At 37.0% G+C, this 20,000-nt stretch overlaps 2 protein-coding genes across 3 annotated transcripts; one reads left to right on the top strand and one right to left on the bottom strand.

Moving 5' to 3' along the window:
* Nucleotides 1-1,193: 1,193 nt before the first annotated feature.
* LOC141898664 (uncharacterized) lies at nt 1,194-15,863 on the top strand. 2 transcript variants are annotated; one of them, XM_074784692.1, is made up of 17 exons: nt 1,194-1,329; nt 1,686-1,744; nt 3,235-3,300; nt 6,644-6,735; nt 6,980-7,044; nt 7,376-7,554; nt 7,855-7,920; nt 8,175-8,369; nt 9,037-9,133; nt 9,228-9,403; nt 9,491-9,637; nt 9,932-9,992; nt 10,147-10,286; nt 10,540-10,757; nt 10,973-11,879; nt 12,418-12,830; nt 13,089-15,863. In XM_074784692.1, exons 1-17 carry the CDS (start codon nt 1,276-1,278, stop codon nt 14,153-14,155), a joined length of 4,002 nt encoding a protein of 1,333 aa, XP_074640793.1. In that variant the 5' UTR covers nt 1,194-1,275; the 3' UTR covers nt 14,156-15,863. The 2 variants fall into 2 exon arrangements, with proteins under 2 accessions (XP_074640793.1, XP_074640794.1); XM_074784693.1 differs by lacking the exon at nt 3,235-3,300.
* Nucleotides 15,864-16,129: 266 nt separating this feature from the next.
* On the bottom strand, nt 16,130-18,571 carry LOC141899858 (uncharacterized). The gene is made up of 4 exons (XM_074786438.1): nt 18,460-18,571; nt 17,289-18,028; nt 17,005-17,162; nt 16,130-16,892 (listed from the first exon to the last, which is right to left on the bottom strand). The coding sequence occupies exons 1-4, from the start codon at nt 18,535-18,537 to the stop codon at nt 16,741-16,743; spliced, it is 1,128 nt and encodes a 375-aa protein (XP_074642539.1). The 5' UTR covers nt 18,538-18,571; the 3' UTR covers nt 16,130-16,740.
* Nucleotides 18,572-20,000: the final 1,429 nt, after the last annotated feature.

The raw sequence follows: 20,000 nt of genomic DNA on the forward strand, positions 1-20,000 counted from the left end.
GGGTCTGCCTATAAAAAATTTCATGCATTCTCAGTCCGCAGATCGGTGGGGAGTTTTACAGAACCTAGTGGATGACAGCAATAAAATCACGACCACCGTTGATACAATGCCGGACTGCCACAATTTGTCACAATTAATTTTGATGGAGGATGGATGATAGGCCAATATCCCTATATAAACAAGAATCTTTTTATATAGGGATACTGGTATCATCCGCTCCTCCATCAAATTGTGACAAGCCCGTCTGAACCCGAGCCCGACCCCGACCCGCGTTGATATTATTGTTTGCGAATTTATCTGGTCAAATCAGATTTGATTTGCCTAATTATAATTTGCTAGTCACGTGTAATCTAATCAAATAAGATTTGCACAACACGATGAATTTGACGTCTTGTTCCAAACAGCTGACAAGAAAATACTGTCCCACTTTTCAAAATATTATTTCCCATGAATGGGTTTCAGGTTTCTCTTTCAGTTTTGACATTAATATCAGTTTTTCGACAAAAAATTTGTGAGTCCACCATCTTCAAATCGTATCAAATCGCCTCCGGTGGTGATTTGATATATTTGTGAGTCCACCATCTTCATTCAAATCGTATATACCTTTAAGGAAACATATATTGAGGTGGCGCTAGCGTGAACGGATCGAAAAAAATCTTCAACTAGCAAGTGGCATTTGACAACTAGCAATTGGCAACAAGCCCAACTAGCAAATGGCAACTAGCAACTGGGAACTGGCATGCCGTCTTCCATAGTAGAATTGTCCATTGCACCTATTGTCAGTCATACTCCGTGTCACATGGAAGCGAATGCGTTCACGGCTTTAAACTGATTAAAATCTTTATTTGCCGAAAAAAATGTCTAGCGTGTGAGAATTACAAGTGGAAGGTAAAGGCTACTTCATGTATTTCTAGTCAATGGGGCAAAGCCATTAGGTTAGTATTGACAAGAAGCTCCAACCCGGAGCGCTTCCCTGTTAGCGTCCAAACATTGTGTAGACTCGTTACCGGTCTCTATCTTCATTTTAGACTGGTTGCCAGTCTCTACCTTCTGACTGCGAATGCAGGTGGCGCAGAATTTGACAGGCGACCAGTCTAACGCCACCGCGGAATAACTCTTTGATCTCCTCGGCACCGGGAGGTATCGCCATCTGCTGGCCAATGCCTACAACTATAAGAAAATATTGACATGGCGTCGAGCTGTCAGAATGTTGCAGTCTTTCATTTGGAATAAAAGTGAATTATGAATTAGATCGTATCGTCATATTGGACTAGGATGGCTCTGGTGACAGTCCAGAGGTCACCGAGCCCAAGCAACACGCCAGAATCGGTAAGATTCATTTTAAAATATCGTAGATTTCTATTTCACTTTGAGTTGTGGTGTTGTCTCCCCGACCTCCCCAGTCACGAGTCAGTGGAATGGAAGTGGCTCCAGTCTCTGGCCGGCACGGGCCACACCACTTACTACTGCCACACATTCGCCAGGAGCAGAGCCAAGGAACCAACACACACACATTCGTAACATATAGATTTCAATACACGAAATAGGCTATTTGGCCGGACTATGTCTTTCAACAAGTTCATAAATTTCATGCAGCTTTTGGCCAAAAAACCCACCCTTCTCAATCTCATTTTGATTTTGTCTGCGAGGATCTTTCTGTTATATCTTGTTATGTATCTTTTCAGGATGTGGTCGAATCGTCTTCGGCTGAATTATTGGACAGCCCTCAGGGTAAATCACGAAGGTAAAGCTAATCTAATTCAAATGAAACAAAAAAAAACTCAATATCTTTTACTATGCGTAGATATAGACTAAAGACCCCCTTTCTGCTTATCTATCAAAGCAAGCATCCATTATTAGAATATAAAGGGCGACCCTGGTGAATTCATTATCCGGGTGTTTTTGTTTGTGCGGTAGGCGTACCCCTAGTCTTATAGTATTTATCTGGCATTTGAGGCCTTAATTATAAATTGCCTATGGTATAATGATACAATTGCATTAGGCCTATATGTGGAGGGAACAATATTCGATTATTTGGTATCTGTTTTTCTAGAACGGATCGTTTATCTAATCAAACACTTCATCTCTTGTTAAAATATCAGTAGATACTAGGCCTATACATATCATACCCTACTATTGTGTGTACTATGGAAATCTATGATCCAAATATTCATGAAGGCTAAAATTACATGGTGATTCTTTAATCAATTTATCGACTAATTTCTGGATCAAATACGATGTACTATTATCATGAAAAAAACTGTATATGCGCCAGGAAGAATTTCTGGGTTAAGCCACCTGAAAATGTTAACTACATCTACAACTATGTTAAAACCTGGCTTCGACTGGTATAAAAAACCATTCAGCTGAATTGACACAATACCAATAGTGAAAGGTTTTGTAATTCTTTCACCGGATATCATGGTTACTGCCTGGTTCGTTTGGTACCAAGTTTAGAGGAAGTCTATTGTACTTTTTACCACATTGTGTATAATTCATCATTTGACTCCAATTCGCCTTTTAGGACTATATCGATTTGATATGATTGAAAAGTTTCTCGACAAAGAAGTTTATAGAACTAGCTAGAAATATCAAAATTACTCTATCCCTTACCCTTGATTGTGGTAGGTTGGTGCTACCCAGGAAGCTGTAATAGGGAAGTAATTATGAGATCGATTATATAATTTGATCCATTCTAGGCCTATAGGGGCCTTCATACATACAACATAATACATGTTGTTTTCAATTTTTACAATTAAAAATTAAAAATTGTTCACGTTGGTCCCGTTGTTGACTTTTTATTGATAATGTAAGTGAAAAACCAGTTTTCATTTTGTCAGAATGGGCAAAACAGCCAGGGTACATTATACATTTACAATAAGCCTGTATTTCCGCCAAACACTATTGATTGTATCCGACCTGGTGATGTTTGATACTATTTCTAAATTTGAACTGAGCTAGAACGTCGGACCAGACCCGTGCCAAATTTTAGCGCAGGTCATTTAAATTATTGCGAGTGAATGCTTACTGGTTCTGGAAGTGATTCACTTCGTTTTGTGACAGTATCGAGTGAGTGATTTACATGTGAACGCGATGTCTTATTAAGCAAGGGCCAAATTTGACTCGGGTCTAGTCCGGACCAAATCATCTCCCCGAACAACTCCAGCAAGAGAGAGAGAGTGCGTGTGGTAGTTGATCGGGCTAAAAATACTGTCATGTTTTATGTTCGAACAGGTCAAAAACTGCTTTAAGTAAGCTGAGAAAACTGTGTCATACGGTCAGATTTGTGAACCGACTGCGGTGAGCGGCACGTTCTCTCCTCTAAACCCGTTTCTTTATTTTTATTTCTAAAAAAAACAGACGAATCGTCGACTTTCGACCGTTGACTGAATTATTCATAGATTTATTAATTCGCGAAGCTAGCAACGCGTTAATGCTTTGAGAAAAGCCTCCTCAAAATCCCCTCAGGCAGATCTGGATGGTCTACCAAAACTTTCTTTACAATGAAAATTTGCAGTGCCCCCCCCCTGAGATAGAAAGGATTTGGTGAAAAGGGGCGCAATCTTAGGCTAAACAAGATACCTCATTTCTCCTTATCGACCGGGTCATTTTTTAAACCGCTATGAAATTTGTAATCAGTTCATTCCTATTGCTGCTAGACATGTTTACCCTGATCATTATTTTAAAAAGAAGTAATGTACAGGGTAGATAGGCAGCCGGTCGGGTCAACTTTTAAGCTCAGCAGAAATGAGAAACAAGGTATCAATTGTTCTAGAACAACAGATTTAATTTTGTCAGAAATTCTGAAAAATGGTCGTAAAGGGCGCTTTTGTTAATTTGCTCTTAGAATATTTGGTAAACCCTCAGATCTTGCTTGTGGATGCTCCTTTCACGTCTATCTCGTGTGTTATTCACACTGATTACGTGTGCGACAGTGAGTAAAAGATTCCACTGAAATAATGCATCATCCGTCAACCGTAACAAGTTTCCTGTCATCAAAATAATTTGACGGCGATTTTCTGTAGCATTCGCTCGAATTGCGAGATGCTGACTAAATAATGAAAACTCGTGATTCATTCTCTGTTGATTCGATAGATTCTCTGGAATCAGATTGAGAATCACGCGAGTGTACAGTCGGTGAAGGATAAATCTTTGATTACTCAGTCGATCGGTCGTGTATTTCTACTATCGATACACCATGCATATTAAAATGATCGAATACGATTCTTGAATTCGAAAGGTTTCGTTGTCATCATCTCTTATTTCTACGCGAGATCGTTAAGTGTTTGGATTTGAAGAGTTTCACCACGAAAATACTATTATACGAACCAGCACAAATACATATATAACACTTTATCTATTTCACAGGTGAACAATTTATATTTGTGTAGATAAAATATTTTGATTTATTTAGTTCAAGTGACAATTTTATCTCTTATTCACACATAACGATTTAGTTGGGGATTTTGAATGTCTGATAAATGGATCTGATGATACCCGGGGAGTCTCGAGGGGATGTCTCGTCAGTCAGTCCCGGAATAGGAGATATATTATAGGATTAATAATATGCATGTTTATTGTATAAACATAATTACGATAGATCCCTCATATCTATATTAGCATGTTATATTTGAACACTAGCCTGTGTTGATTTCCTGAAAAACCAGTTCAGTGAGGACAGGAAATTTATCCCCGTAACTCGCTGCAATAGTTACTGAACTTTATTTTCTTATTCTGATAAATGAATATAAATCATTTACATCTTATCAACAAGATTAATGATGTCAGTATACCCGGGTGTAGCTGACCTCGAACCCTCATTCAATCAATCTACAATCAATGATCTCTTTTGTTTCCTTGTCTTGCAACATCTTCTATATTTCATAGTGCTACATTCAGTAGCTACACTCATATAGTGCTTGAATTCTTCCAATAGATGGTTTTCTAGTTTAGATAGATAGTTCGACCTAAAATCTTTAAACTCGATTTCGAGATTTCCAGATCGGGGAGGGAATTTACCGATCAGCTGTTTAAAAAAAAAACATTCCGATCAAAAATTTGATATAATCGCAAACTTTGTACAGTGTGAAATCAATGGTGCTTTGTTTTGATGAATGTCCGATTACATTTGGTTCAAAATCGATACAACAAAGAGATGTTTTCAATAAGTCTTCAAAGTGCATTGTGTATCAATATGAACAAAAAAAAGATAGAAATTCATGATTGTGATGATATTTTTATTGATTTCGATCATGGATATCTTTATTATAATAACATTATTCTAACCAAGCTGACGGTGAATGCATGTTCTTTATTAATCTTTAGTAGTGGTGCTAGTCGCTAACTAACTATACTATTTAAAAAAAATGGCCAGTTTTATTTTGGCTTTGGGCGCTTTTTCATCTAATTTGCACAGCGCAAATAATGCTTGGATAAACCAACTGCTTGCCCTATGATAAAGCCAGCATGTCCCATTAGTGTGTCCCATTGTTTTAAAAGTCATAGAACTCAATTAAAGTTAGATTATGATGTATGTTATGGCTATGATTATTTTCACAGCAAACAGACAAGTGTTTCACCATAAGATGTAAAGCATTATGCTCAGTCTCATGATGATTAATAGTATATACCAGTTGCGTATACCTCAGCAGTGGTAAATCCTCCAGGGGATTAAAGCGTGAAACCTGTTATAACGGTTTTCAGATTTGATCATAAAAGAAACCAATTCAGTTTTTGCGCAGTGACAGCCACTCAATGGTGGATGGATTAGAGCAGGTTTCGATTAAACGTATTCCGGTTTGAGAATATCAATTGCGGCTTGCGAACTCTCTACCGGCCTGCTGTAGAGCGTATTCTGGTCGAAGCAGACGCGCCAAGCAGAAGAGTAGAAACCAATTGAAACCTGCATTATTCTCTGCGCCATTGTTCCATGAAAAAAATATAAAATGCACTGTTCATAGTGATAACATTTTAAGAATAGGACAACAATCACCGGTAGAATTGATAAAATAATGAATATTTATCGTGATAATACCTGATTTGATAACTAGAATATGTTATTTTAGATTTCTAATTCTTGGTTATTTCCTGATTAACATTGCTTTGAAAAATGTAGCCCCAGTTCTTTATCTAAATACTACTCAGATATTGCAGTAGTTTAGATTTCCCCTATGTTTTGTGATACTGGTTTGTCCTATCTCGATGTGTGTTCGTCTCGTTTTTTCTGTTACGTTGATATATTTCAGTTATAAACAATTGCTGTGTATGGAAATTGTCTCGTCAGGAAATACCATATAGCAAAAATATTCAGTAATTTCAGTGTAATACATCTGAATAGGGATAAAGCTGCTTCTGAACTCGCACAAACTAATCCATATCTATAATACACTCACTCTTATATAGCATCAAATATGGCTTGATTTTCACTTTCTGTCTATAATCAACAGAAATGAGGTTTGGGTTTGGAAGAATAGATATCGGGTAATTATTTATTTCTTCAATTCATATTTTCAGCTCGGGGAACTATACAACTATATATATATATATATATTTAATTATTATTTGAAGGATTATTTTACGTTTCGAAATGTTTGAAAAAGCTGTCATTTTCTAAATGATGATTTTTACGTATTTTGAATTACAGCCTGAGTGAGAGTTATTTGACAGTGAAAGGTGCAGCGTTAATTCTACCGCAGTCAGAATGTCACAGACGTATTACAAAAGGAACCCACGCAGGTTTGTTACATCTTTCACAGTACATGAAATCCCGAACCCGGTTCTGCAGTTTTCGCAATTGAAACTTGAATAAAACATTTGAAATTGAAACTGATTTTAATTCAAATTTAGCCTAAGGACTGTGGAACTGGGTCGTATGGTTAGTTACTGAGTAAAATATTGTGATAGGTCATTTCTGATTAGGTAGAATATTTGGTCAGATGATTTTCCAATCTATCAATGTTGTTGTTGTTTGTTTATTCAGGGGATATGCAGAACCACCTGCAGGCCATGTTCCATTTATTGCGGCCTCAAGATACAATCAAACTGGTAGGTCTTTACTTAAAGTCGCTATCAAACTATTTTTGATCAACCATTCACATTGGTGGCTTATGGACCCATGCTTGTTTGACACATGCCACACGTGGCCTGACCAAAAACAACGGGTCAAATTATTCCAAATGAATGTCGACTGGTACTGGAAGTGATTCACCTCACTTGCCATGACAATTTGAGTGAGTGATTTACGTCTTGTCCAAGACTTGTCTAAATCATCTCTTGTGTGATCGCCGATTTTAATTTCATTGATTGATCTATCGGAATATTTGCCCAATCATTCTGTAGTTTGTCATCAGTAAGTTTTAAGTTTATTGTTTTTTAGGCGGTGAAATTAGAGAGTGGAAATCTGGAAGTGAATCGTTATTTAACGGTTGTAACATGTATCGGTCGTCAGGACACTGAGGAATGTTTATTACTCGGTATAGATATCAATGAACGCACGACTATCGGTCTGGTGTTACCGGTATGGGCTGATACTAAAATCAGACTCGACGGAGACGGGTATGACCTACGAAATAATTCTCATTTTACATCTGCAGGAAGCTTTTTCGATACGATTTTAATCTATAAACTTAAGAGAGAAGCCAAAAAGTCACCTTAATTGAGTCTGAACCATTTTCAGTTGAAAAATTCAGATTTTCTGGCTTTCGATTGTCAATTTTCTTTCATATGAACACAGACAGTCGCAATCATGCGTCATAGTAGAAAACTATTGAATATTTCATATTTTCGAGAGATAATTATTGATTAGTTTTCGCTGTATTCAATCGGTATTTAATCGTTTGTGTTGTTGACTTTCAGCGGGTTTATCATCGATATCGAAGAGAAATGTCACATCTTCAAACCGGTATCAGTACAGGCTATGTGGTAAATAACCGTCCATTATATTCGCTACATACAATTTGAGATAATGCTATAACCAGAAACCATCGATTTATTCTCATCAAATTACGCGCGCTGATGATCAGATTGCACAACTGCTCTTTATTTATATTCTAGTCTAGCACCTGTCGGCTTCGAACAACAATACGAGCTTCTTATTATTATTATCACAAGTGAATAGCATATATTTCTTGAAAAATAACGGTTAAAAATTTATATTTGACTCGTTGATATTTTAGGTCGGCGTTACAAAGTTTATATAAGGTCACCGATGTGGCTATGAAGAATTATTACTACCCCGGTGGTCTAACGCACACGTGGATGTGTTATTATGAAAGTCGTATAAAATCCGATCGTGCTTCGATTAATGAATGGCATCTGATGGAAGATGTGACGTCACATCGTTCTGATTCACCTATCTTCTACGGTGAAAGGTAAACTATTGATTATGTGTCTACGTTGATCGGGGAATCGGGAGAGCCTGTTCAACTAGCAGGGTTCCTATGGGTCCTTACATTCCTTAATTACGTGAAAATGTAGGAAATGTACCCTAAGGTTTTGAAAAAAAATTCCTGAAATGTTAAGTTGACTGATCCGTAGAAACCCTGACTATGGTTTGATAAAAACACCTAACAAGATAAAAGTAATTCTTTTCAAACTATTTATTATTGGTCCGTATTGATTAAGGAACTTGGAACCTTTTAAACTAGATTTTCATTCAAACTAGACATTACGTATATACATGATAATTTAGTAGTTTCTGTAAGTTTCAGAGAATATACCAGAGAACAAGATAATTTTATGATAGGTATCGATTACGTGTGTGATGAATTGAGCGCCATGGTTCCTACAGCACTGGGAAATCGGGAGAAATTTGGCAATTTGGCTGTTTGGAAATATTTCAAAATTGGATCGATTGCCCAAAATCAACTTTCTTCAGCAATGTTTCTTGGAAATCACCTCTATCAACCAGACACTTCTAAAATGTTGACGTCCCTGTGGTTTATTACTAGGGAAAGTTGAGAAATATCCCATGAAATACTTGGGAAGAACTTCGAATTCGTGTTACTTCCTTAAATTGATTACCGGTCATTCTTTCAGCGCTGTTACCGACCAAGAGAAACTTCACTGTCTCATCAAGAACAAACTCAGAGAGATTATGTTACAAGTAGATTTAGAAGAGGTCACAAGTAAATACGTAAGTTTACTTTAATTATGAAATACTACCTGTAATTAAGTATAAAATAATAATATAGAATTCATTACAATTACTGATCCATCTCATATTACAGTTAAGACTCAGAGTTGAAGAGGAATTAGGAATGAGTTTGAAGGAATATCGTAGTTATATCGACAATGAAATGCTCATTATTCTCGGACAAATGGATTCGGCCTCTGAAATATTAGACTTTCTGTATCTCGGTTCTGAGTGGAATGCTTCTAATTTGGAAGAACTCAGACAAAGAGGGTAAGAACCAATTCATCTTATGCCTAAACATAGATTTCTAGAATTATCTTGAGTTTTGTTACGACTCAATTATTTTTTTATTTTCAGTATTGGTTATATTTTAAACGTCACTCGTGAAATCGACAATTTCTTTCCTGGAATGTTTGAATATATGAACATTCGTTTGTTCGACGAGAAGGAGTCCGATCTGTTGAAATATTGGGAGAAAACGCACCGTTTTATATCAAGAGCTAGGTATGATATATGAATAATGATACAAAACTACGCTTTGTCGTGATATAGGATAAAAGATATAAGATTGCTCCCACAAATGAGAAAGAAAACCAAATCCAAAATGAGCTGATATTTAATTCAATGTTTTGACTATATCCTATTTGTCATCTCCAGGAATATTTAAGTTAATACAAAATTATGAGATATATACATTCAATCCAGATCGTAGAGACTAATAAATACTTTGTGTTGTGTTTGGGCAATAGGTTTTGGCTGTTCAGTTTGTAAAACGGTGCATGAATGATATTTTTGTAGAGATCGTGGATCTAAATGTCTTGTACATTGTAAGATGGGAATAAGTCGTTCTGCTTCTACTGTAAGTTAGTTTTCTAGTTCCACAGTTCCTCACAACTCAAGAGTTGAAGAAGAACTCATTCTAACTGCTGATTAACTCTGGAACTGGATCTTGTATTTCTTTCGTAGAATTTTTCCGCATTATTCATTTTTGCGTTGCTGGTTTATTTGAATAGGTGATTGCATTCGCGATGAAGGAGTACAGCTGGTCGTTAAAAGAGGCTTTGAAATTTGTGAAGGACAAACGCGGCTGCGTTCGACCTAATCCTGGATTTATGGCTCAACTTGAAACGTATCAGGGTATTCTTGATGCCAGGTACATACAGTAGAACCCAATATTGACTAGAAATAACTAATATTCAGTTTCATTCATATTTTGGATAGATTACTTCTATCCACAATGAGAATTATTTTTAAAAGTTTTACCTATGTCATACATAGTCTAATTTGATTTTGACCTGCTGAAACTTTTTGGATTCAGAGATTTGGAAAATCTATGATCTAAATACTGAATCAATCATCAATGTTACTGTTGTTCGTATGATGCATTTTATTTTCTTATATTGCAGCAATCAGAGGCACAATAAACTGTGGAAATCAATGTCGGATACAGATTTGAATAAAGATCAGGAGGGTGGAGGAATGTTCGGCGATGAAAACGAAACGCCGGAATATACCTTACCATTAACACCGCAACCGGGCAGACGTAGACTTCTGAAACGTCCGAAATCATGGTGTTCAAAACAGGACGGTTCCACTAGTTTTATAGTAGTTACTGATACAATGGGTAAAATTCATTTCTCTGTTTCCCACTCCGAATGAATTTATAGTTGTAAATCTTGTATTGATGCACTAATTGAATTTCAAATTTTGAAAAATCAATCTTTACTTTAATGATTGATGATATCTTAGACTCATCAGTCTATATTCTGTGATATTTCACTTTTTATGCAAAACTTATTTCTGTTCAATATTCAGTAACAATTATTTTCACTTTCACAGATGTTGACGACAATATGGGCGAAGATCTGATCACGTATCACTTTGATACGGCTGGATACACCGACCTACACGGTATCCACGAGGAAGAATTCGACGCTATGGAAGAATGTTATCCGGATATTCCGTCGCCGATGCAGGTCGATCCTCCGGTTTACGCGGACGGCGAGGGCGTCGAATTGATCGCTTATAATAAACTATTAGATCGTTGTTACGCCAAGGCTTTGTTAGAGGCTGTAACTATAGCGACCGGCGGTTCGTCCAGCAGTTCGTCGGAAACGTCCGATATGACGGCAGGGTTTTATAACTGTTTGAGATTACATGACATGGTTTACTCGGAACAATCTGGTGCTATTTATCAACGCGAAGCCGACCAGCAGCTCAGTTTTGTGAAATTACGTCCAGATGGTAGTTGGATCAAAGCGGTTCCGCCTTCACCCGAACCGAGCGTGATGTTTACGATCACCGGTATCGATGGTTCCGTAAGTAACACCGATAATAATAACGCCCGTATCCAGGACGACAACGACGACGACGACGAACTGGATGAAGTGATCACCAGTCACCCGGTCGATTGGAAAGATGAGATCGCTCTCAGCGCGGGAACCGTACGAAAACAAACCAAACACATCGAACAACGTATTAAACAAGTCGATCGTATTCGCACGGAGTCGATGAGTTCAATGGATTCAATGGATGAAACGTGTTCAGATCCGGGAACGATGGAAACAGTTACAGCAGATGATTCACCGCAGTCAACGACTAGTCCAAAAAAACAACAAAATACAACAGATTCACAGCAACAACAACCACAACAACGCGCGTCATCGGTGATTTACGAAACAGAGAATATTCAACTGAGCCCCGGACTCGTTAAACGTACTAAAGATCAGATAGAAAGAAGAAGAGTGTAAGTTAGATGAGCTTTTCTTTACTGATACACGAATGAAAATTATTTTTCTCATAACGAGAGAAATCCCACAATAACGAAGCCAAGATTGAAAAATTCTACAACACGCCTGATGATGGCTAACAGTTGTTAGCTGAAACGTCGCTCCTCAAATATAATCACTCTGATATAGAATTTTTCAATCTTGGTTTCGTTATTGTGGGATTTCTCTTGTTACCATCATACACGGATATTGTGTATCTTCTTGATTTTCCTCATGATTCTCTATTTTCGAAGTATGTCACTTCATGCCTCAATACTGATTTCAAACTCAATCAACTAGTATCCCTCACATATACCTCTCCTTTTAGTTACGATGATGGTCTATAGACTTTTGAATTTTGATTTTGTTTTTAATCTTTTATATAATGGGTTTTCAACCTTATTCTTTATTCCCCACATCTGAGTGTACAGACTATTCTATGTATAGACTATATTTACTCTTTAGATTACATCGATTTAATGCAATTTTTGAATAAGATTTATGTTTTCTTTTCAGAGATGAAAAGGCAGGCGTCGGTCGATCATCGAGTATGCGAGAAAACCGAGTTACGGCAAAAGTTGAAATCGCCAGCAGACGCATGACAACAACCGAACGACCTTCATTCGACGATCAAACCGATAATTTTACCCTCCTCCCCGCTGCCCCCACCGCTGCTGCTGCTGCTGCTGATAGTGATTCTACTGCTGCTGCACAATCATCATCCATCACTGATGACTTCGTGCTCGATCAACGTTCAAGTTCTGACGACGACGATTCAAAATCGGCGCCAACTTCGCCGGTCGTATCGCGGCGTAAAAAACAGAAGACTTCATCCGCACGAACGGACGAAGAGGACAGTTTGATGGTTTATAGAATTGGCGACGCTGAAGTTGTCGTTCACGTCGGGAAAGTGAAACGTCGAACGATGGGTAAGTACGATATCAAACTCGAGTATGAAAGTATCAGGTTTGTGACGATTGTATAAAAACCCACTGTAAGAATGAAAAAAGAGTCCGAAATGTTCCTTTCCTTGAGCGTGTCCTGGTTGAGCTGGTTATTTATTCAGCGTTTCACACATTGAATAAACTACTATACTCAAGGAAACATTTCCTTCTTTTCTAAGTGTGGGATTTTATGTTACCCGATGTATTATATTTTTTACTTCGTATTGTTTCGTTTTTCGATAGATTTCGAGCAGCTTAAACATGACACTGAAACCATGGAATCGGACGATGCAAGTAAACAACAATCGGAAGAAAGCGGCGAAGAGTTCGTCGGAGCAGACGCTAAATTAAGAGAAATCGAGGCTGAATGTCCTCTGATGCCGGGAACCGTTAAACTACAAAAGGAGGTGATTGAGAATCGAATGGTAGGAGAAGGTACATCTGGTTTAACATCGCCAGTCTCGCCGGAATCCGTGCCTTCGCGTGGTTCGATATTTTCACCCGGAAGTCCTATCGAATCGCTACTTATACCCGTGGACGGCGAGCCGGTCGTTACGAATACCGAACAAGGCGGCGGTAGCTCCCCGACGACGAGTAGTTTATTGCTAGTCGATGAATTGCCGAATCCGGGTGTCGTTAGAGAAAAAATGGAAAAGATCGAGAATAAGCGTCAAAGAGTCGGCGACGTTAGTTCGAATCGTATGAGTAAACAGACTTTACAGCTTATATGTGACGTCGGGGAAAGTTTACAGAGCATTCCAAAGGGAGAAGTCGGAGACGACGATGAATTAGTTCGAAAAGGCTTCGTGAAACTGATAACGAAAGCGATTGAATGCACGACGCCCGAAGATGTTCAATCACCGGATGTGGAACCGGAAGAAGAGACGATTCGACGACCGAATTCATTGTCTATAAACACCGTAGATTCGATAGAACGCAGAGCTCATAGCGATAGTAGTGTGACAACTACTCCGGAACTATTAGAACTACCGGCGCGTCCGAGTAGTGACGGGTCCGGCGATCACGCCAAACATTGCGAAAAGGTAGCCGTGAAAAACTTAGTCGGTAAATTCGAGTCTCAAACAGCTTGCAGCGATAGCGCTGCATCGGCCACTGAAAATATGGACACAGAGTATAGAAAGGAGACCTGTAATAGCAGCGCAGAACGTAGTTATTCAACTCCTGTTTCTCCGATGAAAACTAACGAATTATCATCTCGTAAAGTACGTAAACTACACGGCAAAACGCATCCACTTGAGCGATTGAATACAGAACCACAGCTTAAAGGTCCATTCTATAATACTATGTAAACTGTTAGAAATACCGTATTGAATACATGGAAGTCGCTCGCCGTAATCATATCCAATGTTTATACCGGTAAAACTGTTCTAAATTATCCAAATACACAAAATAGATGAATATTCGTATATAAGGTATGCAAAATGTTTTAAACTTGTTTGGATTGTGTTTTGTAATGCGCATGTCTTCAGCACCATATTACTACTCGATATACTAACTAAACGCTGTGTTTGTATGAGTATTTTTATATACGTATTTTGAGGAAGAACTTGACGTATTTTTTCGGTAATTTACAGGAATTTTCGTATCGCTGAGAAATGGATGATGAAGGTTGTAATTTGAATTAGAAACTGCGCGACTGAGCAGGGTTAAAATAACTTCATTAATGATGATAGATTTATAAACATGTATATACCGGTATGAATAATGTATGTACAAGTAGAGTTGATAAATACATTTTGATGTTTGGATGTATGGTATATTTGTTGTGCATGGTATGTACCTCTAATTAACAAGGTTCAAAGTGGGATGTAAATCATTTATTATATTTTCAACATTTGAGTAATGTATGTAGCTGGTATCTTTATTACCATAACCCTTTCAGTGTGTCTACACTGCAGTGCGGTGTTTGAATCGATTTAGCCGGTTAACCGCGTAACCCGGTATTTAAAAATTCTCAAATTATCTCAAGCACTTTCGGGCATTAATTAGTCAGCGATGAAAGAGTTAACTGTCTCTTGTGATACTAAAGTTTCTGATTTTTCGTGAAAATTGATATTCAATAATTTTCAGATGAAACTATTTGTTCTAGAAATCCAGTCGGAATATCAGGCTAAATAGTAGCAAAGCTTCGCTCAGAAAGTTACATAAGGTAATATTTAATATTCCACTGATTATGGTATTCACATAGTCATGCATCTTGAACATTAAAGTATGTGTAAAGATTGATTACTCAAGGCTTTCAGAGACTTTATACAGTCTATTCAATACTAGATTTTAAACCAATTGATCGATAAAATGTGATGTCTTTATATTGGCTTTCCGATATTAAAAATCAAGGCTGCCTAGTTGTATATATGTAGTATGTACTAACTAGCGATTACTCAAGTATGAATCGTAATTTATAACAGATAATTGTATGGTTTAACCACGATATATTTGCTGTATTAACAAGTATTTGTAAATTTGCGCAAGGCTCTTGGACATTCCATGGTAAAGCAGTAGAAACAGACCGATTATTTTCTTTTCAAAGTAGATTTCTTCCACCTATCGAAAATACTGTATATTGGTTGTTGTGATCATGTAAAATGAATTCAGTGAATATGTATGTGCGTGTATCTATTTGTTTGTAGTGATACCTAAACTAAGTGCCTAAAAAACCTGGCTTTTAATAGTGCCTAGCACAATGAGGAATACTTCAATTAAAATCTGTGTCTGAAATGGGAAGATAACTCGATGCTACTATTGTCAAAATCATTATCACGGTCACACCAGACGTGTATATAGTAATTTATGATCATTTGTACATTTTGCCAATTATGATGAAATGCCAAATATTCACTCAGTGGTATTTTACAGAGCATATTTGGTGGTTAATGTATTTGTAGTTTAAAGATTTTGTTTATAGAATGTGCTTCATTTAATTGAAATGTTTGTATATGATTATCATGTGCTACAGATGTTTTTAGCATGTTGTTTTTGAAAGAAATCAGATTTTATCAGAGAATACTCGATCGTTTTCTAGTTCTTCGTATCATTCCATTTCCATGGGCTGAAGATCCATCCATAAACATGTTATCCTCTCACTATGATATGTTCTTAGGATCACATCATTGGGTTTAGGTCTAGGGCGCATGGCTCCATCTAATTTGTTGAAAATTGGATTCCGCAAACATTTTGTTTCATATCACCGAGACCACCTATGACTGACAAAACTATAATTTTTTATGAAACATAATTTCTTTTATTTTAGTCAATGATACGCGAGTGACAACGATATAAGATTATGCTAAAAGGGAAACTTGTGAACTTCATTGAAGTGACTAAGAATTAGGTACAACTAAATATCCGATAAAAGCAAATGTGACCCAGTAATTGTATTTCTGTGTAAACTTCACATACAGTGTGCAACCAATTTTGTGTTAGTAATAAATAAAACAAACATTTGTGCGTAAACAAATGATGCTTGTTGGCACATCATAGCGAAACCAATTTATTAAAACAAAGTCCTAAGATAGAAAGCCACATTATAGTTCGATGTGTCATTTTAGTTTGAATTGGAATGCATATATGAGCCCAATAACAATTGAATTAGATCTAATTATGTGTATAGTACGTATTGAGCAGAACATTATTTTCTCATGAGAAAGTCCCACCCACAAGTCCCTGATCCAGAAAGCTGCCTATATATACCCGGTATATATATATTGTGAAGAACACCTTGTAGCACCATTATAAGATAAAATTCAACTCATTCAAAAAAATTCAACCGTTCATTGTTAAAACATTGAAGTAGTAGTACTTTACTTTGCGCTAGAGTATATAAATTGGGACCTTCAAATGCAGCATGTTTCTAAGCCTTCGAATGTAAATTAAATCAAATGGAGTGAAAATCCTCAGAATCCGTGTCCGAATTCATCAGTGCCATATATTCCGGTGATTTCGATTTTTTCTTCTTGAGGGTCGCCTTTTTATCTTTTATTTTGAGTGATAATTTTGGAAGATACTTTCGTTTACTCTTGAGCACATCTACGAAACAGAAAAAACAAAAGCTATGAACTGGCTACAAAAATAGTTTCAATTGTAGACGTATCAAATTAGATGCCGTTTCTAAAGTGAATAATTTTGGTAAATTTTATACCTGATACACTTAGATTATCAGTTCTCTTATAATCTGGTCGGTCGTGTAACCAGCTCTGTTGATACGGATCTCTCCATGGTTTACTGCAGAATAACGCTATCACCAGCAGACATAGAATGAATCCCAAACAAAGAGCAGCCCATACAGCATCTTTAGACCTACAACATTCAAATACAAATATATTCATGCAGATCCAGTTTCCAGAAATTCCGGGTTGGAGTCCTCAAAGCCGAGTGTTAAGCATTTGAATATTCCTAAATATCGGTTGTTGCAAGGTTTTTTACCTGCGGCCCATCATTTTCTGCACGAAATTATTATCGAGTAGATTCTGTAAGAGTTGATCAATAGTGGAATTAGATATCACAGTAGAAAGTACAGTGGCAGGATGATCAGTAGTCCGGTTGTGTGAGAGATGATCAGTAGTCCGGTTGTGTGATGGATGACCAGCGGTTTGGTTCACCATCTGCGAGGAATGATTGCTAGTCCGGTTTAGTGTCTGTAAGAGATGACCACTGGTCTGGTTGACCAACTGCGAGGGATGACTGCTAGTCTCATTGACTAACTGAAAGAGATGACCAGTGGTCTGGTTGTGTGACAGATGACTGCTAGTCCAGTTGACTGACTGTGAGAGATGACCACTAGTCTGGTTCACGAATTGTGTCATGAGATGACCACTAGTCCGGTTGACAGTTTGAAATGTTGATATGTTCAGATTAGCAGTATTATTATCAATACCATCATTACTTATATTACTAACACTAATACTGTTCGTCACATTCTGAGAATGATATAAATTTGGCACATGCTGATTTGCTCCAAATGAATTTTTAGTTGTTGCGTCTTCATCATCGTCATTAGAAGAATCCAGTTCCTTTTTACTGTCGGCATCAATTATTTCAGTTGGTAGTTTCTTCAGTGTTTTGTTATTTTCAAGAAGCCCGTGAATGTTGTCAACTTGCTGCTTTGCAATATGCGATTTCAAATGATTTTGACGATTGAACTTATTTACACCTTTAGACCTTCCCTGAAACATATAATAAAACAAACTAACAGACCTTGGGTACAAAAATAGGGGCCAAACACAAATCGTTTAAAAAGAATTCTTTCTTAGTATCAGGGATACACTACAATTCACCCCCAAACTTCAATCAAATGAAATATGGTACTCAATTTAGCCCCTAGATATTGGGGCGAAAGTTTTCCTGCGCTTTTGGGTGCTTACATTAAGGATGTTGTAAAAAATGTTAATTTCTTTGAAAAGCAGTGCATTTGACTATCTATTGACTAAATCGAATAAGCCTTGCCGGCCTTAATATATACATGAAATATTTTTGTCCGACATTCGATTCACTGACAGTTCTTCAACTCAAAACAACAAGTTTGGTTGTCACACCTATCTATGGGCTCAACTTGATGAATAAAATCTATAAAGAGCTATCAATATATTCTACGTACATGGTTGAGTGGTTTAGCCAGTGTTAATAAAGGATAAACAAGAAAATAGCTTTTGAAAAGTAAAATATTCGGCTTCATGTTATCATTTTATTTCATATGAGTTAAACTGCAACGTTCCGTGAGAGGTACTGGCCTGTACGGGACAAATGTAGAATTGTAGAATTCTTACATGAAACGTCGATTCCGATGTTAGCGGTTTCGAGTCCCAATATTTCTATGTATTCTGCACTTATTAACGATTATAAATAAATAAATTCAACTATCGATTGTAATTATTACATTTACCATTTGGATTTCATTTATAAATATATAAAGGCCTACCGATAAATTCTTATTGACTGCAGGGCCAGGGGGACATGAGGATATGAATTCACCACCAAGTTTACAGTCCCGTGGGAGAGGACCCGATTTTAAATCAGTGCCCCGTGGGAGCACCCGATTTTAAATACTGTCCAGTAGAAATGAAATATCTCATATTTGTTTACAGTTCTTGTCTTTCCAGAACGAATAGATTTAATGACATCCGAATTTTAAAAAGAACTACCAGTATTTTTGTTTCCTTACAGTACATGCAATGTACTACAAGGCAATCTGTTTTGATCATGGACGAATAATTTGACTAGATTAGTTTCCCAAAATCATAATAAACTCACCAATGTTTTAACTTAAAAAAACCGAATAGTGAGCTCACCGAGTCTGGGGTCTATCAGATACCCTGTAAAGATTGTAACGTGATGTACATCGGTGAAACGGGTCGCAATCTTATTCAGCGTATAAAGGTCACATAGAGTAGATATCCGTAATCAAAAGCCTGAAAGTGGGGATAGCAAATCATGTTTTTACAACCAACCACCAATTTGGCTTTCAGAATTCTAAACTCATTATCCTCATGCTTTCGAAATCCAACTTATCTACCATCTCCAGCCACATAATGAATCATTATCTAGAGATATCAATACTCTCTACTAGATTTTGGTTAATGTCACACTGCGCGATGAATTATCTTATAGTAAACCACCAAGACATGCTGGAATATATTTGAACATATTCAGTTCATTCCCTGGGGTCAGAAAAATGCCTTGATATATGCTTAGGCCAGTAGCCTAGCATCAGACGAGACGGAATAGTACTGCGATTTGAGGATGTGAGAGATACTCGTGGCAGTTTCCCAACAATTCCCTAACTGGATGTCCCTTGATCGAACCATATATTCTCGTACATTAAAGTTAAGTATTTGCAAATTACGATATATTCTTCAATAGAATATTTGATGTAGTTTGATTACAATATTTGATATCAATACAAATAATTATATATCTTATTTCATAAATCTGTCAGAAATCTATAATTTTTCAAACGTGTAAATCAAATTTGAAATCACTGGTTATTTGTCTGAATTTCTACCACAGATTTTTGCACAGAAATATTCACGTATTTCTCGTCCCAGTAAGAGATATATGTAAAAATTCATGGCATAATTACAAACATGGAACTGAAGGAATACATCATGAAGAAATTCTTTCTGTTCCGTGGAGATTGGT

This window comes from Tubulanus polymorphus, chromosome 2 (genome assembly GCF_964204645.1).
Source record: "Tubulanus polymorphus chromosome 2, tnTubPoly1.2, whole genome shotgun sequence".
NCBI classification, from domain to species: domain Eukaryota; kingdom Metazoa; phylum Nemertea; class Palaeonemertea; order Tubulaniformes; family Tubulanidae; genus Tubulanus; species Tubulanus polymorphus.